This window comes from Hyperolius riggenbachi, chromosome 3 (genome assembly GCF_040937935.1).
Source record: "Hyperolius riggenbachi isolate aHypRig1 chromosome 3, aHypRig1.pri, whole genome shotgun sequence".
NCBI lineage: Eukaryota > Metazoa > Chordata > Amphibia > Anura > Hyperoliidae > Hyperolius > Hyperolius riggenbachi.
Window position 1 is genome coordinate 120,805,228 of NC_090648.1, and position 24,184 is coordinate 120,829,411.

Consider the following 24,184-nt stretch of genomic DNA (forward strand, 5'->3'; position numbering starts at 1 on the left):
GCCAATGGAACAAAGTTAACAGCCTGGAAACTCATCGCAATGGCTTAACCAGCTGAGCGGTCTGGACGAGCTCAGCTCGTCCAACACCGCCAGCGGCTGCCGCTCAGGCCCTGCTGGGCCGATTTTAACGAAATAAAAAGCAGCACACGCAGCCGGCACTTTGCCAGCCGCGTGTGCTGCCTGATCGCCGCCGCTCTGCGGCGATTCGCCGCGAGCAGCGGCGAAAGAGGGCCCCCCTAGCCGCCTGAGCCCAGCGTAGCCGGAACAAAAAGTTCCGGCCAGCGCTAAGGGCTGGATCGGAGGCGGCTGACGTCAGGACGTCGGCTGACGTCGATGACGTCACTCCGCTCGTCGCTATGGCGACGATATAAGCGAAACAAGGAAGGCCGCTCATTGCGGCCTTCCTTGTTTATTCTGGGCGCCGGAGGCGATCGGAAGATCGCCTCCGGAGCGCCCTCTAGTGGGCTTTCATGCAGCCAACTTTCAGTTGGCTGCATGAAATAGTTTTTTTTTTATTTAAAAAAAACCCTCCCGCAGCCACCCTGGCGATTTAATCAGAACGCCAGGGTGGTACCTCACGCTGTGGGAGGGGTTTCACCTCAGTAACAACCTCATGGATGTCCTTAGTGAACTATTATACAAGAGGTAAAGATTTATCATGGGAAAAGGGGTATCTACTATTAATTGGGCTGAAGTTCCATCCTGGGTTAATGTTGTTCTCTTAGCCACCATTTCTATAGATTTGTGTGTGACCTGGACGTTTTAGAGAGATTTCATAGTTTTATGGAGATCTGTAACTTATTCACGATTGCATTATTGTAATAGCTGTATTTCAATTTTGTTACAGAAAATAACCACAAAGAATGCATTTGGGCTGCATCTGATTGACTACATGAGCGACATCTTGAAGGAAAAAGACAGTGAGCTGACTAACTTCAAGGTCTGGTGCAGCTTTATGTTATGTTTGACTTTATTGTGCTTATGTGTGAAATGACTGAAACTGTGATCGTGGGGGAATCGCTTGTTCAGCCCTTCTGAGGTAGTAAATGCAACATTTCCTATGTTTGCTTTTTTTTATGCAATTTTCACTGGAATGTGCAGAATACATTCTAGTACTTTGCTGGGAAAAAAGAAATGAGGTCACACTGTGGCCTTACTCGCCTTCCTTAAAGGGGCCCTGAGCAGCTTGTAAAAATGAAAATCTGCACTTAACCGGGGGCCCCATAGACCACGAGGTCCCACGGCATCCTCTGGCTCTCCTCCATGGTCCCGCTGGCGGCTCCGTTAAGCTGGCGACTTTGGCTGAAGGCGTGAGCAACTGCCCGTGCGCGGCCCATCAGTGTGCACACGGCTGGATCACGCGCCCATCTCTGTGATCCGCCTGCGCGCAGTTCAGTCTTTTGAGAACCGCGCAGGAGGCTTACGGCGAGGGGCACGTGATCGAGCCCGGTGCACATGGATGGGCCGCACATGCGCAGTTGCCAGCTTAATGGAGCTGCCAGCAGGACCATGGAGGAGACCAAGAGGATGCTGAGGGACCTCACGGGCTACAGGAGAGTGGAGGAAGCCTCAGGTAATTGCAGATTTTCAATTTTACAAGCTGCTCTATCGCGTACAAGATAACTGGTCGCCGGGACATTTGGGCACAGGAAGAAGCAGGTATATGGCTGATCCTGCTTCTGCACAAGTCCCGGCCGTGTTAAATACTATTCCCCTTCTAGGTCCACGTGGATAGTGGGGAATGTCATTCGGCTTCCAGCTATTGCTGGTGGCCGAAATACCGTGTTTTTAAATGTAACTTCAGCTCCGTCTTCTGACGGCGCCGAAGTTACTCTGTGCGCCGCTATAGCTGTAATTCCTATTACGGTGTATGGTGGCGCCGGCTGCGCCCAAATCTCCTGCGCTGGATTCCTTGTGTTCGGCTCTATCTTAGTAGCTGTATAATTGCTTTGTCGTTTGCTGACAGGTGAGTGTGATACTATAGGAATAACTATATGTAATTCTTCTCTGCAGGTTGCTGCTGGGACACTGGATGCCAGTGCAAAGATCTATGCTGTTCGGGTGGATGCAGTTCATGCAGATGTCTATAAAGTATTAGGAGGTCTTGGAAAGGAGTCGCAAGGGCCAGAGCAACAAGGACAGACGGCTGAAGGTAGCACACATTCACAAATGTAGATATCCTTAGTATGGAAGATCAGTGCTCAGTTCAGTACCTAAAATGGCCTGTTAAGTGTGCAGCCATTTCTAATTCTGTGGAAAAAGGTGGGAGGATGACAAAATAATTTGATCAGAAATCAGTCTGACTAGAACTTCAGCTAACACAAAGAATTGAATGTGTGCATTAAAGACCAAGTGAACACCTGACTTATCTGGCTTTGCAAATTCGGAACTACAGCTAAATGTTTTCTTTTTGGACAGCTTTTGGAAGTTTTTTACTTTAAATTTAAAACTTGGTGCGCTAGAGCAGTTCTCAACATTTTGACTCGTACCCCTTTTTAAAACCCTGTATTCACCAAGTACCCCTAGCATAGTAAACATTATAACAAGTACCCCTTGACAAATATATATATTTTACCAAAGTATATGCTAATTTGTTCTAAACAATTTCCAAGCATTTACTATTGCTTTTAATTAGCTAAAATACTAATTTGGAGTTGTGTAAAATAAGATTTATAATTTTCTAAAACTCTAAATTTGTTATTCTTTGAGTATATCAAGCCAGAGTACCCCCTGGAACCATCAGAAGTGCCCCCTGGGGTACTACATGAACCTAGGTGCTAGAGTACCCAATACTGACCGTATTCCTGCTGTTCATTGTCTTCTCTCCTGTTGGGGACCTTTTTAATCCCTAGTGTCTCAAAATTACACTGGGCAATTAACAATTGATTCTGAACTGGGCATGTGCGATTTCCAAACTTTGCATGCCCAGTGGAACAACTCACTACTTTTGTGCATGAGTGCTTTTGTTTACTGGACATGCACGGTTCCGAACTTGTGCTTGCCCATTTCTAAAGCACCTGTGAATGGCCACAGGCACTTCCTGGAGAATATTCGACTGAGGGGCCAATTAAAATAGAGGCGGGGAATGGGATAATGGGAGGGAACAGAAAGATGAGCAGCAGGAACGGGGTCACTGGCAGGTAATTTAGCCCCCCCCCCCCCCCCCCATAGGTTTAATTTACAATATTTATTTATTTTTTACTTCATATTTTGGTTATAGGTTTTTCATTTGCATACAAGTTTTCATGTACAACCTTGTGCAACATGTTGGTGTTTTGATAAATAAAAGAAAACGTCTGTTCCTGTGAAAGCCAAAGGGCTAGTTCATAGTGCTTGGTTAGGTTGCAGAATATTTCTGCATGTCAGCTCATTGCCCATACAATTCTATAGGCCTGCTCACAGTACTGCGTTGTAACTGATCACGTTACTCTAACTCTCTGCATGCTAGCTTTATATTAAAGTCTGTCCAGTCTTCATTGCAGTACCCACTCGTTATAACACATGCGTTATGTAATGGACCACTGTGAATCCAGCCAAAGGCTGTAATGTAACATTAAATTGAGCTTAGGGTGCCGCTAGGAAATGAGGATCTGAAAGAGTTTGTAAGAAATATTGCTTCTTTCCTCCTTCAATCAAGCTTTTTGTCATTTGAAGTGGCGTAACCCCCACTTGCTGAAGTGGACAGCCAGTCTGGGAATGGTATACAGATTGAACAGAGGCACCAATCAGATTTTAATAAGTTAAAATCGGGGGCAGTACCACTTACCTCCCCATAGATTCAGCAAGAGATTTGTCATCAAAAACTTTTGTGTACTCCAAAAATTGTGATGTGTTTCGTGGGACTGTGCCGACTTCCTCAGCCAGTAAAACATTAGCAGCTGCTGTGTAAATCATAGAAAGTGTGAAGAGATGTGGGTATATGCTGATGAACTGAGTAGGGAGAATAAAGTAACTCAGTACACTTGTATGTTCAGATTAAAGAACACTTTTCTCTGCCCTACCAAATCGGGCCTGATTAGACAGGCCAATAAAAAGATTTACCCACTTGAAGACCTCTGAAAAAAAAAGTTGGTCAATGAGGGATGCATATAATTTCAACTTCTATGCAACTTGATATTAGGCCAGCAAAAAACTGCAGGAAATGCATTTGATAGGTCCACTTACAACCTGAACACATTTTGCATTCAATTTGCATGCGATCTGGCATTCTAGTGAAGAGTCTCCTGCAGCAATGAGTGAGCAAGTCTCACTTACCTGGGGCTTCAACCAGCCCCCCGTGCCCGGACAAAATGATAGTCCGGCCCCCTGCTGCAGCTAATTTTTCAATTTTGGTGACCGAGCCTGTCGCTGGCCACTGCACCCGCGTGGCGCTGGATGCGTGCGTCCTCGTTCATGATGTGCAGTACGAGCGTTTCTTGTACAGCGCATGTGCAGGTTCCTTTTACATTTTGGACAGCATACTGCAGTATACCGCAGCACACATCCAAATGCCTATAGCAGTGCAGGGCTATAGCGATTAAGCTGCAGCATTGCACCAGCACAGGGTCCCATCCAATTCGGAAACTGCTGCGGCACTCGAGTGGAAATGGTTCCTGACAGGAGAGGCACATTGAAAATAAACCAAATCACTTGTTTCCTAAACTCCTTGAAAAAATGTGCTGTTTACCCAAAAAAATCCACGGTAAGCATTTTTGCAGTTTTTGTCAAACTTAGAGAGTAGGCAAGAAGCCAGAAAATGAGGTCTAATTCCCAGCTGCTGTGTTTGCAGCAGTTGTGACAGCGACACGGGCACTGTACTGTGTAATGCTTGCATGCATAATGAAATAGGAGAGCCTGCTATGAAAGCACTCACAGCTGCAGTATTATATTCTATTATACCAAAAGTGTTACTATTATAGCCATTGTGCATACGCCTGTGTAATTATTGATCGGTGCATTACTGTTTGCTATTGTTGCAGCTGATGCCGATAAAGGGCCTCAAAATGCCAGATCCAGAAAGCGGCAACACTCCGTGGAAACGATAGAACAGAATATGAACAATATCACTCGTTCAGCATCGGACCGTGTTGATCAGGTGTGTCTGTGCTTTGAACTAAGTCATTTGTGTCATGCAGGGTGCTGTGCTCCACCACATACTGCAAGTGGTAAAAATGTATTGTTCAGTATGAGAGCTAACCAATCTAACTTCTGGGCAACTCTGACTAGCCATCCTCCTACAGAGCCGCGTGGGACTTCCTCAAATAGCACTTTCAATATTTGAAGGTACCCTGGAGCAAGAGGTAAGTTCAGGCTGCCATATTTAGTTTCTTTTTAAACCATACCAGTTGCCTGGCTGTCCTGCTGATCTTTGATGCATCAGTAGTGTCTGAATCACACACCTGAAACTGACATGGGTTTAATCTTGTCAGATTTTGGTGAGAAACAGATCGGCATCCCTGTTTAAGGTCTGTGCCTTAAAAATATTGGAGGCAGAAGATCAGCAGAACTGGTATTGTTTAAAATTAAAGGTCAGCCTCCACATCTGCTCACTTTAGGTTCCTTTTAAAGGAGGCTCATTCACATTCAGTAAAACTTGAAGGGCAACTGTAGCGAGAGGACTATGGAGGCTGCCATATTTATTTCCTTTTAAGCAATACTAATTGCCTGGCTATCCTGCTGATCCTCTGCCTCTAAAACTTTTAACCATAAACCCTGAACAAGCATGCAGCAGAGCAGGTGTTTCCGTAATTATTGTCAGATCTGACAAGATTAGCTGCATGCTTGTTTCTAATGTTCAGACACTACTGCAGCCAAAAAGATCAGCATGGCTGCCAGGCAACTGGTATTGTTTAAAAGGAAATAAATATGGCATCATCCATATTCTTCTCACTTCAGTTGTCCTTTAATGCAGGCAGTCAAATCTCCATACAGTCATATGACCGATGTAATTCAGTGGTATATTACCTTCTCTCCCCCCCCCCCCCCCCCTGTCTTTTGACCGCCTAACGCCCATAGGCGTCGGCGGGTCGTTAGTGGTATAGCATGGAAACGGCCGGATCGAGCGGCCTTTCCATGCTAGTTCACGGAGACTGTCTCCGTGAACAGTGTGCGAGCCGCCGATCGCGGCTCGCACGCATAATGTAAACATCCGGGGAAGAAATCCCCACTGTTTACATCACACACATCAGCAGCGCCGTGACGTAGATCGCCGATCCCCGGCCTCTGATTGGCCGGGGATCGCCGGCATCTGATAGGCAGAAGCCTATCCTATCCGGCGCAGGACGGAACTCCGTCCTGCGCCGCTCACAGGGTAAGGGAGAGGGAGTGAAAGCCGGGGAGGGCGGAAAGCGCTGCGGAGGGGGGCTTTGAAGAGCCCCCCCCCCGGAAAGTGCGGGCAGCCGGCGGCGATCAGACCCCCCCAGCATGACATCCCCCTAGTGGGGAAAAAAGGGGGGGGAAGTCTGATCGCCCTGGCTGCAACCTGATCTGTGCTGTGGGCTGGAGAGTCCACGCAGCACCGATCAGAAGAAAATCACGTGGTCCTTAAGTGGTTAAGCAAGCTCTTATTCATCCATGCATACAGATGGCACAACCTATGTACAGATGATCTTTACCAATGTGTCCAATCTATGTCTGAAGCTATTGTTTTTTTTTTTTCCCAAATGGTTTGAAACCGAATTTATATCCTTTTCTTGAATGATCCAATCATGTTGGCTGTTTATGTATTTTTTTTAAGTGGACACCGACCCAATTAGCTCAGCTACATTTTTCCTACTGTATGCGTAATCGACAGCAGAAACATTTATTGCTTATTTTCCACATCTACATAAACTGAGTGGCTAGCGGGGGGCTTTGACACTCCCAGTCTTCACAGCGCCTGTATAAGTAGTGCAGTGTTCTACTCAGGCTCTTTTAGTTGGGTGCTCCACTCGGCTAATTTTGGTGAGCACCCGGCTGTCATCAGCTCCTCATCCCTCTTAAGCTGTAAGCAGAGTCGTGTTGGCCCTTTATTCCCCTGTTGCGCCCCATAAGCCTGCTTTTTCATGCCACCTGGCTGGAAAAAAATTCTAAGAACACTGGTGTGGAGTAGTGGACTGTATCAATTCAAAAATGCAACATTAGCAATTTGCAATAATATGTACCAGTTATCATAATAATAATCCGAACCTTTGTATAGCGCTTTTCTCCTGTCGGACTCAAAGCGCTCAAGAGCTGCAGCACTCAAGAGGCCACCCTGCAGTGTTAGGGAGTCTTGCCTTGAACTCCTTACTGAAAAAGGTACAGACCCTAGCCAGGATTTGAAACCTGGTCTCCCATGTCAAAGGCGGTGCCATTAACCAGTACACTATACATTCCTAACCATTTGTAGAGCTGGACTGAAAGGATTGTTTCTCAATAAAGGTGGAATTCCACTTTTAAATGTATATGTGCAATGTTTTTACATGAAATCCCCTGTGTTGATTGGCTGATGAAGAAATATATTCAATCACCAGGAATCCCTGCGGATGTCTGAATGTAGACTTGTGTTATTTACTGGTACCCTCTCTTTTCTGCAGGTTGACCCCCTGTTTCAGAAGGCAGCGGCCTCGTTTGATGAAAGCAGTACGGTGGGTGTTTTCCTGACTGCTCTGCGCTGTTCCTCTTACCAAAGCGAGCTGCATTTTGACAATTATGTGATACCTCTTTCCACCATCCAAGAGGAGACGGTTCCCTCACCAGGGACAGCTGACACAACTGAAATGAAACGTAGGTCTGCTTAACTGCCATATCAGTATACTCTGCTAAGCACTGTGTAAAGCCTTAAAGGACCACTATCGCGAAAAAAATTAGGCATTTAAAATCTGACAGAACCGACTGGTTTTGGGACAATCCATCTCCTCATAGGGTATTTCAAGGGTTTGCTTTGTTTTCAACAGCATTTCCTGAATAGCAGTTTAACTGCCAAAATAGCAAGATACCAGCCGGCCTCCCTATTCACTTGCACACTATTATGTCAGTTAGATTTTGCAACTGCTGTTCAGGAAATGCTGTTGAAAACAAAGAAAGCCCTGAGAATCCCCCTTATGCTGGGTACACACTCTGAGATTTTCTGGTCGATTTACTGTCAGATCGATTATTTCCAACATGTTCGATTTGCTTTCCGATTGATTTCCAAACATTTTTTCCAAATTCAGAAAAGGGGGTGGAGACACAAACAGCCAATCAGATTTGTTTTTAACGATGCCAAGGACCCGAAAGCTCACAAACTTGGTCATTGAGTGACTGTGTGTTCAGGTTACAAAAAGTGGGCAGAGCCAAAAACAAACTTCACTGTAAAAATATAAACTGCAGGCCTTCTTACACTGTTAATGGTAGGGTTCTCAAACTTTGCCCAGATGGTCACTGGGTGACTGAGATTGATATTCAGGTAAGTGGGTGGAGTCTATAATAGCCAATCAAAATTCACCTGTTTATTTTCAGGGGGAATATTTAAATTGCTGCCATTTGTACACTGTTAATAGCCGATGCCTCAAACCGTCTACAGTTGGTCATTGGGTGACCAGGGTTCAAATGCTGGAGAGGGGTGGAGTCACAAACCGCCAATCTAATTTATTTAATTTCTATGAGTATATACAAATTGATGCCAAAGCTCACAAACTTGGTCATTGAGTGCGTGTTAGGGTTAGAAAAAGTGGGCGGAGCTGACACCAGCCAAATACATACCCGGGCAATGCTAGTTCTTTATAAAGAAACCCCTTGAAAAGGATTTTTACAAATAAGCTAGCCAGCTTCTCTGCTTGCTGCGTTTTTTTTTTTTGTGTGTGTGTGCAGGTGGACAGATAATCCCCCATGAGATGGGCTAGTCCAAAACCGATTTGGTTCTGTCAGATTTCTACTACCAATTGAAAGTGACAGCAACATAGAAAAGTAATTTATGGCTCATTTTACTCTAAAAGAAATGTTCTTTTTATTTGTGTTTTTACATGTATTTAAAATTTTACAATTTTTGTAATAGTCCAATCCATTAATACATAAATTGGTTAAAGCTAAAAGTGGGAATTAAGTATGGGTACTAAGCCCCACCCACATCCCACATCATAGTAGCGAGCGGAGGTGGAATGAGCTGCCTGCAGCCAACTGATTTGATCGGTAACTCTGGGCATAACGGCCGGGGGGCTGCGCTGGATTTAAATGATCTCTGCACAATTGGCAGTAAACAGCACCTGGGACAATATGGGCACATCTGGATGGTAAGATCTATGGGTCCAGTAGTACTGTGTGCACTGTGATATCTTTAGAACCTGAATGTTTTCTTGATTGCAAGTGACATGTGGGAAATGTTCATTGTTTACTCCTGTCAATCAATATGATGGTTCGGTGAGGTCACTCTTTTGGGGTGGGGCGTTTTAGGGGTTATTTGATATAAAAAGGTGATTGATGTAGAGATGCCATGTAACCACATGCCTTGATAAAGGGAGACCCTGCGTGGCCCCCGAAACAATTGTTGGACTACTTTTGTGGAGACTGGCACAATAAAGTGTGTGTGCTATAGACAGTGGTGTGCTGACAATCCTTTCAATAATACAGAAGGTCGTCCATGCACACTTTGTACACAGCTCCGTGAGCAGAGGTGATTAGTGCTGCAGTACTGAATGTAAATCCTGGGCAGGGGTGGGGGTTAGGCAGTGCAGATCAGTGAGCACCAATCTGCTCCACTTTTGGTGTGAACAGAGACTTGTAGGAAATACAGACAGGCATGGAGTTAGCCCAGTGCAAGAGTTTATAGCCCAGTTTGAAAAATAACTTTACTCCCAGCCCCCCCACTCACTCATTGGGGTTCTACACCTCCTCATCAAACAAGATGTGAAGAAAGGGAGTCAGTGAGCACCTCACCCCTCCCAGACGTGACAGGAGAACACTGAGCTGCTGCGATAAGGCGGTGGCCATCAGAAGCTCATGGAGACAGACTGAAAAACCAGCATGACTTAATCACTGGAGCTTCAGAGATCTTTGTGAATGTCACGGTATGCACGTTCACGATCTGGTCATCCAATACATGAAGTGGCCAGGCTACTGCAGCCAAAGTGAGAAGCAGCAGTCTGTGTCGGTTTCTCTCATCTTTCTGCAAATGTAATTGAAATCTTTAAACGCTCCCTCAAAACCCACCTTTTCCGACAAGCATATTCTCTAGCTTAGGCCATGCACCCACTAAATAACCTATTTACGCACTGACTGTACATATACTGTATACTTCCCCCACCTCTTGTTTCCACCCCATTCCTTTAGATTGTAAGCTCGCAAGGGCAGGGCTCTCACCCTTTTGTGTCATGGAATGTTATTAATTTAATTGATTGCACACTGTTAGACATTTATACATCTTAGTCATCATGTTAAATCAAATTGTAATCAGCAGTGCTGTATTTTGTATCAGTGTTCATATTTGATGTATTTCATTGTCTGTATCATTATGTATCCCTTGTTTGTTTTCTTACATTGTACAGCGCCACAGAATATGTTGGCGCTTTATAAATAATAATGTACGGGGTACAAGATGCAGCCTGTGCTACAAAAGCAAATACCGGCAACACTGTGTGTGTTGTCTCCGGCTTTCACTGCAGCCTGCCACTTGCGCACACAGGCACACGTACAGGCGCACACACAGGCACACGCACACGCACACACAGGCACACACACGCACACAGGCACACACACACACACACACGCACACAGGCTCACACACACAGGCACACACACACACAGGCACGCACACAGGCGCACACAGGCACACACACACACACACACACACACACACACACACACACACGTACTTGCAGGCACACTCGATGGGCTGGCCTGTATATTTCCTCCCTGCAGACAGAGGTGAGAGGGGTGGGTGGGGGAGCAGCTGGGAAATTGAGAATTCCAAGTGAGGGTAATTTAAACTTGTGCCAAACGGGGTTTGTTTCTGATATTGGCCATAGTAGCCCCTCCCATCCAATACTGACCGTCCAGAACCTGAAGTGGGGATCTGGCCATAACTTGATTATAACCTGGGAGATGACTTGTAGTGGGGAAGGGGTTTATTTAAAGAGGAACTCCAGTGAAAATAATGTAATAAAAAAAGTGCTTAATTTTTACAATAATTATGTATAAATGATTTAGTCAGTGTTTCCCCATTGTAAAAGCTTTTCTCTCCCCCTGATTTACATCCTGACATTTACCACATGGTGACATTTTTTACTGCTGGCAGGTGATGCCAGTGGAAGTAGCTGCTGCTTGTCTTTTTGGCAGTTGGAAACAGCTGTAAACTGCTATTTCCCACAATGCAACTAGGGTCACAGACAGGAAACTGCCAGGACCATGGTCCTCAGTTTCTTGTGGGAGGGGTTTCACCACAATATCAGCCATACAGGGCCCCCTGATGATCAGTTTGTGAAAAGGGGGTATCAGCTACTGATTGTGATGAAGTTCAATTCTTGGTCACGGTCATCTGTAATGAACATTGAGTGGTTCATGAAAGCTAGTTATCTTTTGAAGCAAGTAATCATTATATATCTAAAGCAGAATGTAATGCCTCTATACAACATAACTTACTCATCGGATTTATGCGCTGGTTTAATGCATTTTACATGTGTTCATCCTTTTCTGTCCCTTGTGTCTTATCTGAGCATGTGTTTCTTTGTGCAGCTTCGCTGTCTCAGTGTGCAGAGAAACGTCCTCTGTGCCCGTCACTTGCCAAGTTTCGCTTGATGCTGCTGGATGGAGATGCCAATGATGAGGTATACCCATTATGCACATTGTATCTTAGGTGTCTTTCACCCTTTCATAATAGTGAGTTGACCATGTAGGCGGTGGAGCCAACTGTTCTTCTGTCAACAACCACAACAAATAACATTTTGTAAAGCGCTTTTCTCCCATGGGACTCAATGCGCATAAGCATGGCTCCAACCATCGTGGTACAGAGGAAGAATTTTATAAGTCTGGAAATGCCAGGCTAAACAGGTGGCTTTTCAGTCTGGGTTTGAATAGCTCCAGGGATGGTGCTGTCTTTACTGGGTGTGGCAGGGAGTTCCAAAGAGTAGGGGCAGCATGACAGAAGGCTCTATCTCCAGATTTTTTTGAGGTGCACTCTGGGAGTGACCAAGTTTAAAGAACTTGCTGATCTGAGGTTGTGAAAGGTGTGGTGCAGCTTCAGCAGGTCCTTCATGTATCCAGGGCCCAGATTGTGCAGGGATTTGAATGTCAGCAGTCCAATCTTGAAGAGTATTCTCCATTCTACTGGTAGCCAGTGCAGTGAGCGAAGGATTGGTGTAATGTGACCGTGGCGAGGCTGGTTTGTTAGCAATCTGGCAGCAGCATTCTGCACTAATTGCAGGCGACGCAGGTCCTTTTTGGGGAGGCCAGCATAAAGGGCATTGCAGTAGTCCAGCCGTGATGTGATGAAGGCGTGAACTAGGGTTGGAAGATCCTCTGGGGGAATCAGATTTAATCTTTGCAATGTTCTTCAGATGAAAGAAGGAAGATTTAACTACAGATGAAATTTGGTTTCTGAAACTCAATTCCCCATCGATAAGTACGCCAAGGCTGCACACAAGGTTGGAGCTGTTTATGTCTGAATTCCCAATCCTGATTGGTGCTGCTTTAGGATAGAGCGGTTTTGATTGCGAGTGCTGGCTTCGGACAAATAGGACCTCAGTTTTGTCAGCATTCAGTTTCAACCAGTTATCATTCATCCATGCCTGTAGCTCAGCTAAGCAAGAGTTTATTTTTGGGGTAGGGTCTTTCACCAGGTTTGAAGGACAGGTATAGCTGTGTGTCATCGGCGTAGCAGTGGTACGTCAGGCCATGACATCAAGCTGTTATAACTGTGGAGCGGATTATGTTTCCTTGCGCTCTGCATCAGTCGCTGCACATCCATCCATATAATGAAATGTTATTACTTCCTGAAGGTATCCGATTTTATACATTCAACAGTTACTAGTGCTTTCCATTTTGTCCTTGTGCTAGTAAGAGGTCATGTTTCAGAGGTTTGTGCAGTTGCACATCTGTATAAAACTCCGATCTCTAATTACCTGTGTCAGAAATATGCCTACAGCCCTAATTCAGCCTCCCATTATTTTAATGCATATCATGTGACATTTGCATGTATTAGCAAGACTCGTAAATATCATCATGACACATCGGTACTTTTTTGTAATGAATGTACTTGAAACACCTGGCTGGGTCCTGTAGCTGCATTTTCATTGAGTTGATTGTAAAGTTTTAATGAAGACAGTGTCCACATTTTTCCTCCCTATCTTGTCATCCTCACCCCCACAGGAAGTAGTCAAAGAAATTGGATGGGGAAAATAGCCAGTCCTTCCCTGTGAGTACTGATAATTGTACGTTTCCTACTCCACATTACTCTGTGGCCAGCAGTACAGGTATACCATCCCACATTACTCTGTGGCCAGCACTACAGCCATACCACCCTACATTATTTTTTTTTTGGGGGGGGGGGGGGGGGTGGCAGTACTATAGCTGTAGCTCATTCTCATTTACTGGATAACTCCACTGTTTAGCTTTACTGGCAGTGACATGAGCCTCAATTCACTAAGCTTATCTCCTGTCTTAAATAACATTTCTAGAGTTATCACCATGGTGATGAGGCATGTAGTATGAGGCATGTAGTATTCAGGAAACATTTTACCTCAGGCAAACCTAAAGTTAACTCTTCTGTCTTTAAGTTAAGGCGAGATCTCTAAAGTTAACACTTCAATCCTTAAAATAACTCCAGAATTCTAAAGTTAAAGACAGGCACTACAGAGGAGGTAACCTAACTACAGAGGAGGTAACTTAAGGAATGAAGAGATGAGATAACTCTCTCACTGTGTGGAGGTAAGTTTTCTCTTGCCTTATCTCCAGTATGATCTTAGTGAATTGAGGCCAAAATCTGGGAGGGTGAACTAGGGCTTTACATTTATGTGCATGATCTGTACCCTGTGAAAATTGGTTCCCCATCAATGCTTTTTCTTTCAACTGTCATCCCATCACTAATTTGCGAATTAATCCAAGTTAGACTGGTTACTACGCTCAACAAGCATGTACACTTGCATGAGGCCCGCAGTTAAAGGGAATCTGAAGTGAGAGAGATAAGGAGTTTGACATATTTATTTCCTTTTAAACAATGCAAATTGGCTGGCTTTCCTGCTGATCCTCTGCCTCTCAGATGTTGCTAGCTGACTTCTGACTGGATTAGCTGCATGCTTGTTTCAGGTGTGTGATTTAGACATTGCTGCTGCCGAAGATATCAGCAGGAGAGCCAAGAAACTGGTATTGGTTAATTCATTTACCGTAGGACTAGCAGGCTCTGGCCCGGCTCTGGACCAGAGCCTTGTTCATTTTTTACTTTTGATCACTGTGATGGACCCAATAAAAGTGTCTACTGGCTATATGGACCTCAGCTGCAGTTTTGTGCCAGAGGGGACACTCTATTGCGTCCCGTGCACAGGAGCCAGCGGCGTTAAAACTACACCACATCCGGCTATTGATGGCGACAAAGGATCTTTTTCATCCAATTTTACCAATGTTATGTAGTATAAGGGTAAATTTAAGTGACTATGTTGAATGGATAATTCAGGCAGTTACCTTATATTATATAGAAATGGTAAGATTGGATGACAAAGATTGGATCTTTAATGGCCACCCTTAAGCAACCACACGTGTTATATAGTTTTAACTACATGCGGTCCCAAATGGGTTCAAATAAATATGGCACCCTCCATATTTTCTCACTTCAGGTTCTCTTTTTTTTTTTTTTTTTTAAATCAAGTTTTTTTTTCATATTTTAACAAAGCAAATACAAAAGATCAAGTGATTAACCAAGACGTAAAATCACACGTTTGTAGTGGGGTACAGTGCCTAGTATGCAGGCCGAATTCTTGTGAGGTGCAACTCTAGCAGCATTTGCTTGAAAAGAGCAAGGGACAAGTCCAGGTAACGGGAGAAACAAATTGTTCAACCCCTCCCAACAGGGCCAGGCCGAGGCGAGAGAGGCTCCAGCCTCAGGGTGCAGTGTAGGAGGGGGCACACAACTCACTCAGCTATCATTCCCTTATTGTGTTTGAAGCAGAGATGAATAAGAAAAGGGGATACATGGCAGTGTCTGCAAGCCAGATACTCAGAGATTAGGGTGTTGGGGCCCCTGGGGTGACACTTAGTCCAATAGCAATCAGTGTGTGACTGCTGGGGTGGGAGGGATGGAAGGGCGCACTTTGGTGTCTCAGCCTTGGCTGCTAGAGGACCTTGTCCTGGCTCTGCCTCCCAAAATATCCCTTCTCGCTCCAACACCCACATGCACCCAATTGCGCTCACTTTAAGGTAAATGCAAAATGATAAAACAAAAACTCAATGGATCCACCTCTAGGGCAGCTGCAATGGGCACAAAGTTCCTTTCAGGTGTTCTTTGCCGAACAAGAAGTGTATTTGAAAGGGTCTGCCAAATGTTAAATTTCCTCACGAGAAAAGACCAGACCATTTTTTGCTGCTTTTTCTTTATGCAGTAAGGTGCCTGTCCATGACAAAGAAGTTAAGCATTTCTTCCTCAACATCCTGAATAGTGGGGACTGTGGGGTAGATCCACTTGTTAAAGATGGATTTCTTTTTAGCTGCTGCCAGGCCAGGTGCAAGATGTCAGGTGTTTTAGGAGCACCAGAGGACCATGTGGGAAACTCTTCAACAGCATGGAATAGGTAGAGAAGTGGAGGTTCCCTTTAAAATGTTAACTCTGTGCAAGAGCTATACTAGGGTGAAGGAAGACCATTGTCCATCAGTCCTGTCTCCAGTATAATAACTAGAGATGGAGACAGCACAGGTTCACTTTACAGCGGAAGTACATTCACCACGTATACTAGGTTTAAAATAAATGCCACGCACTCACTGTAGATTTCATTGGCTCCTGACCCTGTGATCACTGTGAGCCAATCTCCTTGTTTGCTTCTGAGAGTTCTATGCACAGAGGGAGGTACGTGCTTGGCAGTTGGAAAAAGCTGTTATTTCCCACAATGCAATGAGGTTCACAGACATCACACTGTGAGAGGGGTTTCACCAGAATATCAGCCACACAGACCCCCTGATGATTTATTTGGCAAAAGCTAACGATTTCTCATGGGGAAAGGGTGTATTGGCTACTGATTGGGACGAAGATCAATCCTTCGTTAAAGTTCTTCTTTAAGTTGGCAGCAGCTTATTTTCTGCTGTTTGGACCAGCCCCTGTTCATGTCACTGCGGATGTGCCGCCTGATGCTATTCTACCCCCTCTCTTGAGCAGATCTAATTATACCACCCCTTTGTAGCTGTACCTCAGTGGAGCACAAATGTCACCAGTGCTCAGCTGCTGATTGGATCCCTTCCATGTTACAAAACCCACCCTTGGGAGTTAATTGCTTTCCACTCACAACTCCTTTCATCAACATAGCATAACTTCAGAATACTGAGCTGTGGCGTTCTAACACTAGGCTGCATTTTGAGAAAGTCTAGCGAGCAGTTTCTAAGCAGTAATAATCCCAGAGCTGTTCAGCGGTACAGATCAAACGGCTCCTCTGCAGAGACTGCGAACAGAAAGATTCCCGCCAGTCATTGGCAGCAGAATATGCTTAGGTGATTTCTAGTTGAAAGTGTAAATCCTCTTTGAAGAGAAATCTGTAGAGAAAGCAGAAAATGCTTTTAAGTCTAATCCATGAGACTACGTTTCTGGGCCTGTAATTTGCTTTAGAATGCTCTGTTGGGCACTGCAGTTAATCCTTATCAGATTTTGACCCGTAACTTTTAGATTTTCCTGTGGTTTTCAGTATTCAGAATCCTGCCAGCAGAACTTTGTGATGGGAGCCCAGGGTACACTCGTCAAACTTTTAACAATGACAGTCATTATGGCCCTCGGGAGCTGGAGGTGCCAGTTTGTCTTCTAAGGTTTAACTCCTTTCTTATGGAGAAGTACAGGTCTCAGCACTGACACACACTATCTTATTACATGCAACCTTTTTTAACCCTTAGACTGCCGCCAACATCTATTATCTTTTAGTATTTTATATAGCGCCGACATCTTCTGCAGCGCTTGTCTTGTCACTTAAAGAGACTCTGAAGCGAGTCTAAATTAACTTTTTTAACTTGTAGCCATGTTAAGCACTATAAGCCCTGCTAAACCGCCGCTATCCCGCAGGAAAACGAGGGGTTTATACCCCCCAAATCCCCTCTGCAAAATCCACGACTTTCTTGGTCGTGGATTTTGCTACTCATAGAGGCAGAGTTTTGAGCTGCAGCTCTGCCTCCATGCGCGTCAATCACCGCGCGGATCTCCGCCTCTCCCCCGCCCCTCTCTGTGAAAGAAGATTGGGAGGGGTGGGGAGAGGCTGCGATCAGCAGGGATTGATGCGCCAAGAGGCAAAGCTACAGCCATAAGCTCTGCCTGTATGAGGAAGCGCTCCCCGGACACAGCAGAGGAGATTTGGGGGGTATAAACCCCTAGTTTTACTGCGGGAATGCAGCGGTTTAGCAGGGCTTATAGTGCTTAACATGGCTACAAGTTAAAGTGAATTTAGACTCGCTTCAGAGTCTCTTTAACTGTCCCTCAGAGGGGCTCACAATCTAATCCCCACCCTAGTCCTATGTCTAGGGCCAATTAACTTATCTGTATGTTTTTGTAATGTGGGAGGAAACCTGAGTACCTGGAGGAAACCCACACACACTGGGAGAACATACAAACTCCATGCAGATAGTACCTTGGTTGCGATACGAACCAGGGACCCAGCGTTGCAAGGTGAGTGTGCGAACCACTACACCACCATGCTGCCCCATCTATAGGTGTTTTGTGTTTTTTCGCATCTATTTACCACGGATATCTAAAAATGTTTTAATACAAAAATACTTCTGCCTGCAGTGGACATCTATAGGCATTATTGTGTCTCCATATTCCTTTGCCAAGGACAACTAAAAAGCATTTTGTACAGTTTTGGCTCAGTGCCCACTTCTTGACTTGAAATATGAAAATGATTCTAAAGCTGGCCACTAACTGTCCAATTTCTAGCGAAAAATCGTTACAGCGATCAGAAATTCTGATCGGATTGGTTGTAAATAATCTCCATTGGTGGACACAATCGATTATGAACGAGTGAAAAAAGTCGCCCGAATGAATTTTCGTCGAACGAAAATTTGGATTTTCTTGGTGGTCGTGATAGATAGGAAGCAATGATTGGTTAGTTGATGGTGTAGTGAACGATTTTTCGTCCGATCAAAATTTCTGATCGCTCGAACGATTTTTCGCTTGAAATTGGACCGTTAGTGGCCAGCTTAAGTTGATGCAGGAATATGCAAATGTTACTGGAAATCTGTGCAGCTTTAATATGGACCTGTGAAATGCTTTGACTGCATAGTCAATTTTAGAATGGAATTTCATAATTATTAATATAATTCTGCATCATAATTCTCAATCATCTTAAATTTATTTTCAACTCTGACAATCCTGCTGGCTAATTTGGAGTTTGTGCGATGTAGATTTGGGAATGGCATTTAATAAACACAATTCAAACATTGTGTGTGTGTGTGTGTGTGTGTGTGTGTGTGTGTGTGTGTGTGTGTAAAAAAAAAAAAAAAAAAAGTGTAAGGGTTAATTGTATCCTGTAATTAAACTACTGAATAAATTCAGTTATACAACCTCTGATCCTAACAATCCTCTGTAATGCCTTTGAATGAAGAGGTCGGAGGAACAGCGCTTTATTGCCTTGATTTTCCCTGTCACAGGAAGTCAGATGACAGGTCTTTATCTTAAACATAAGAGTTGACTTTCACTCTCATTTAGTTCATTAATGCTTAGCTTAGATAAGAGCCTTTTTTTTCTCAAGTTTTGTTGAGGATTATGGTATGAGAGCAGAGGTACAAATGTTTTCCATACATCCTAAAAGAAATAGCAAGATCTCAGCTGCAGGTCTGTATTTAGAGCATACATGGCAAACTCTGGCCGGTGGGCCAAATCTGGCCCTTGGAGTCATCAGATTCGCTTCTCGGGTTGTTTCCGCAATTTGCATTATGTTTGGCCCACTCTAGACCAAATCCGATTTGCGATTCTGATTTGCAATTCCGATTTTTCCCTGAATGCAATCAACAGAAAAACAAACATAGGAAAAAACGCAGAATGCAGTAACGATTAAAAATCTGAATCGGATGTAAAAAAACGATTAAAAATCGGAATCGCATGCAGTGTGCAAGGAGCCTAACATTGCTACTGCCTACTGAGTGCGCTCTAGTGGCTTCCTCACAAGCACTTTGAGTCCGACAAGAGAAAAGCGCTATACAAATATAGGAATTAAACATCAAAAACCTGTATAGGACAGGGAGGACCACTAAACATCAGGGAATTGTATAGGGGATGGAGGGGGCTGTTTGACGCCAGGGAACGTTATAAGGAAGAGAGGTGGCTACTAGACATTGAGGTCAGCCCACGACTTGGTCCCAGATTTCAATTTTGGCCCACTTTGTATTTGAGTTCGGCACCCCTGATTTAGAGGTTGTGTTGCCAAAGTCAATGGTATGGTGTGGTTCACCTACTGATATAATACAAGGACATTTGCCCCACCTCCCTCCCAGCCTATTGATACAGCTGGAGGATGACTGCATAGGAAGCATGGTAATCTATGTACTGGAAGGCTAATGGTGCCAGCCAAGGTTTGGAAGGTGAATGATAGTCTATTTCACTTCCCTTAAAGGGGTTCTTTCGCGAAAAAAGTAGGCAGTTAAAAAATGTGACAGATGACAGGCTTTGAGCCAGTCCATCTTTTTAAGGGGGATTCTCAGGGCTTTCTTTGTTTTCAACAGCATTTCCTGAACAGCAGTTTAACTGCCAAAATAGCAAGATACCAGCCAGCCTCCCTTATCACTTGCACACTATTATGTCAGTTAGATTTTGCAACTGTTGTTCAGGAAATGCTGTTGAAAACAAAGAAAGCCCTGAGAATCCCCCTTAAAAAGATGGACTGGCCCAAAACCTGTCATCTGTCACATTTTTTAACTGCCTACTTTTTTCGCGAAAGAACCCCTTTAAGTATGGGAGGGTGAAAAATGATTTTACAAAAGTATTCAGTTCCCATACTTTTTGCTACTATCCAGTTTAAAGCCCTAGTTCTGTGTGCAGACTGTCCTGCTGTGTCCATACTGTCTACAGTCTGCAGATCCCTTCCCTTGCTTTTTCCCAGCAACCATCTTTGCATTTGGATCAGTGCCATCAGCCACAGGGTTTCCTGCTTATAAACACAACGTAAGGGCCTTTTTCCACTAGATGCAAATTTGTCTGAATTGGCTGCACACAAATTTGCATATCCATGCAATTTCAGAGGACCTGTTTCTATTGATTTCGAAATTGAAATCCAGGAAAAATCTGGACAGCAGTGCCACAATTTTCTGGATGCCGCATGTGATTTTTGCACCTGTTTTTGCGTTGTCAATAGAAACAAAAAGTGTGCTTTGCGCATGCAAAGTCGCATGTAAAAAAAAGTGTTCAAACATCAAATTTGCGTTTGCATGCAGTTCAAGGCCAAAACATGGAACACGAACAGCCAGTGTACGGAGTGCTAGGTCTTTGGGAGAGTGTGATTTTATTTTACTGCCCTTTAATTTATATACATTTATGTTTTTGAAATCTTTGGTGACCTGTATGTGATTACAGATCTTACATCTGGTTTGTCTTCACAATCTTTTCACAGAATGTGGTGGTGTTAACGGAGAAGTACAAGGAGAGCGACCATGCCTTTGATATCAATGCGGAGGTGGAAGATGGGGAGCCCGTGGGTCTTGTGATGGATGATTTTGATGCAGACGTGTGTGATGGGAATGAAGCGGAGGATATTGGGAAATTTGCAGAGCAGCGAGAGGCCTGTAGGGCAGACAGGAAAGGGTATGTTGTTTTTTATACAACTTTATCTTGCACGAAAGGTGTATGTTACATGATCATCTCCGGTTACTGTAAGGCAGTGGTCCTCAAACTAAGGCCCACAGGCCAAATGCGGCCCCCCAAAGCTTTTTCACTGGCCCCCAAACACAATGTATAATTTATCGATGTGGCCCACTGCACCTTTAAAGAGAACCCGAGGTGGGGATCTTAGAATGAAATCTATACACAGAGGCTGGGTTTGGCTATACTGCCCAGCCTCTGTTGCTATTTGAATCCCCCTTGCGCTCCACACTCCCCCATAAATTACAGCCGCTCAGTCGACACGCAGCGTGTCGTAGCAACACATTACCTTCCTAGTGTCACTCACGCCGCTCCCCCGCCTCCTGCAGAGCGCCGGTCCCCGCCCCGTCCGTTCCCTCCCCGCTGATTGGAGGGAAGGGACGTGGGCGGGGCCTGGCGCTCTGCAGGAGGCGGGGGGAGCGGCGTGAGTGACATTAGCTAGGTAAACACAGCACGACAGCGCGGCTGTGATTTATGGGCTAGAGCGGAGCGCAGGGGGGACTTAGGGGGGATTTAAATAGCAATAGAGGCTGGGCACTATAGCCAAACCCAGCCTCTGTGTATAGATTTCATTCTAAAATCCCCACCTAGGGTTCTCTTCGTTGGTCTGCATATAGAATAGCAGTGCTGGTCCCACCCATCCACATACTGTAGAAGCCAGTGAGCAGTCATTCGCTGGCTTCCAATCCAATTCTGCATCAGGTGACACTGCTGTCCAACTGGACGGCGGGTTGTCACCTATGCTTCACTGGTGCACAAAGACGTTCTTCTGGCGGCGCATGGCTGAATGGTTGCTGCTGGGAGTTCTCCGGGCATGATTGGGGGAAATCGATACCTAGATTATTATTATTATTATTATTATTTATTGTATTTATAAAGCGCCAACATATTACGCAGCGCTGAACATTAATTTAGGTTAAATTAATTTAGATTCAATGTAATGTTTTTCAACATCATTTTATGTATGTTCCGGCCCCCCAGCAGTATGTTGACCTGGCCCTTGACTGAAAAAGTTTGGGGTCCCATGGCCTGTATAAATGCTTGAGTGGTGGAATAATGTCCGCACATTCGTTTGCCCTCTTGACTGCGGTACAGTTTTTTATGACCATCTTAGCTGGTATGATACTGCAATGAAGAGATGGTGTAACATTTAGCACCTGGTTTACTTCTGAATTCTAATGTTTCTTGTTTGTAGGTATCCTCAAAAAGGTCCACCTATCACCTATCCCTTATTCAATTCACCTTTTCTCCTTAAAGCAGGATTAAACTCTTGACAGAATATTCAACAAAAACATGTTTTTCTACTTTTTATTACCCATACAGTTACGGTATATTTGCTTTAAATTTACAAGTTCCCAAAGTACAGTTTTTCTGCGCTGAAAGCGGCAATTGCATTTTATTGCATAGCTGCTGTATTGATATATTATAATGTATCCAGTGATCACTTCTCAGCTCTTTGCTTCCATGTGTACAGGTCAGTTTCAGCACTACCAGGAATGTATACTGTTTGCAGTCGAGAAAGAAATGTAAACAAAAGACAATGTTCTTACCTCTTCGGTTGAGGAAATAAGCTTTGCACTGAAGAAGAAAATGCTGTGTTTAAAGTAAAGCTCCCCCCCCCCCCCCCCCAAAGTGTAACCATTTCAGCCTGCGGGGATTTTTCACCTTATGCATCAGAGCAATTTTCACCTCCCATTCATTCACTAATCACAATTTATTGAGCTATATCTCGTTTTTTCCGCCGCTAATTAGGCTTTCTTTGGGTGGTACTTTTTGCTAAGAATTATTTTTTTTATAAATGCATTTTAACAGGATTAATAAGAAAAAAATGGAAAAAGTTCATTATTTCTCAGATTCCGGCCATTATAGCTTTAAAATGATCCACGCTTCCATAATTAAAACCTATGTATTGTATTTGCCCGTTTGTCTCGGTTATTACACCATTAAAATTTTGTCCATATCACAATGTATGGCGCCAACATTTTATTTGAAAATAAAGGTGCATTTTTTCCGTTTTGTCATCACTATTTACAAGCTTATAATTTAAAAAATGTTCGTCGTATACCCCCTTCACATGCATATTTAAAAAGTTCAGACCCTTAGGTAACCATTTGTGTTTTTGTTTTTTTTCTCCATTAAAAATTTTATTTGGGTAATATTTTGGTGTGAGAAATAAAGTTAATTTTTAATATATGTGTAAATTGTAATGTAAAATATATGTAGATGTGGTTTTACTATTTGGCCACAAGATGGCCACCTTGAGATTTTTATTTTTTTTGTTCCTCCTTGTGTTTCTCGCTAAGCGGAAGCACAAGGGGGTTGCGGAAATTTTTATGTACAGAGAGACTGAGGCCTCTTGTAAGAGCGCTCCGGTTTTTCTGCTGGGGACACGGATTGGTGATGGGGAACCATGTTCCCGTTCACTGATCCCAGGGCTACCGGGGGACACCACGGGGGCGCGATCGCGCCGAAGCGTGGCACCGCAGCAGAGCAGCCGCCCCGGACGGGAGCTTCATGTCTGGGCGGCAGAAATAGTTAACTTACCTGAGGCTTCTGCCAGCACCTTGCAGCTGTCGTGTGCCCAAACCATCAATTCGCAATGTTCCAGTCCCCTGCAGCTCCCCTCTTTCAGCCAGGTGACGTGCGGCCACTGGGCATGCGTTGGTGTGGGGCTGCACATCCAGCTGAAAGAGGGAAGCTGCGGGAGAATCACGGAGTGGGCTTTAGGTTTCCTTTAACTGTTTGAATGCTGTTCTGCTAACTTTTTTATTTGTGCTAGTATGTTTTATGCTGTAAATCATCTTTTAGAGCAATGAAATGCTGAGATTCATACTACTTTAAAGAGGAACGTCAGCCTAAACCAACATACTGTCATTAAGTTAAATTAGTTATGTTAATTAAAATCGGTAATCTCTTACCCACCCTGTTTTAAAAGAACAGGCAAATGTTTTTGATTTCATGGGGGCAGCCATCTTTTTGGTTGAAAGGAGGTGACAGGGAGCATAAGATACAGTTCCAACTGTCCTGTGTCCTGATCGCCCCTCCCAGTTGCTAAGCAATGCGAACCACATCAGAAATCCCCTCATGCTTTGCACAGAATCAGGGGAAAAATGCCCAGGCAGATTTCTTTGATGGGACGGAGCTTAGGCTCTGCTGCTAAAAATGAGGCTTGGGTAAGAAAAACAAAGTTCTGATGATGTGAAACTGTTAAAGAAACACAGAGCCTTTTCAGTGCTGCTGAGTAGATTT

At 44.3% G+C, this 24,184-nt stretch overlaps 1 protein-coding gene across 2 annotated transcripts in view; it reads left to right on the top strand.

Moving 5' to 3' along the window:
• NCAPH (non-SMC condensin I complex subunit H) overlaps positions 1-24,184 on the top strand; it is a 62,948-nt gene that overhangs the window by 17,652 nt on the left and 21,112 nt on the right. For both annotated transcript variants that reach the window (XM_068274850.1, XM_068274849.1), the window contains exons 4-9: positions 848-940; positions 2,014-2,152; positions 4,959-5,074; positions 7,536-7,725; positions 11,647-11,738; positions 20,688-20,878. In XM_068274850.1, coding sequence (XP_068130951.1) covers positions 848-940; positions 2,014-2,152; positions 4,959-5,074; positions 7,536-7,725; positions 11,647-11,738; positions 20,688-20,878 — 821 coding nt within the window. The remainder of the gene's footprint in view (positions 1-847; positions 941-2,013; positions 2,153-4,958; positions 5,075-7,535; positions 7,726-11,646; positions 11,739-20,687; positions 20,879-24,184) is intronic.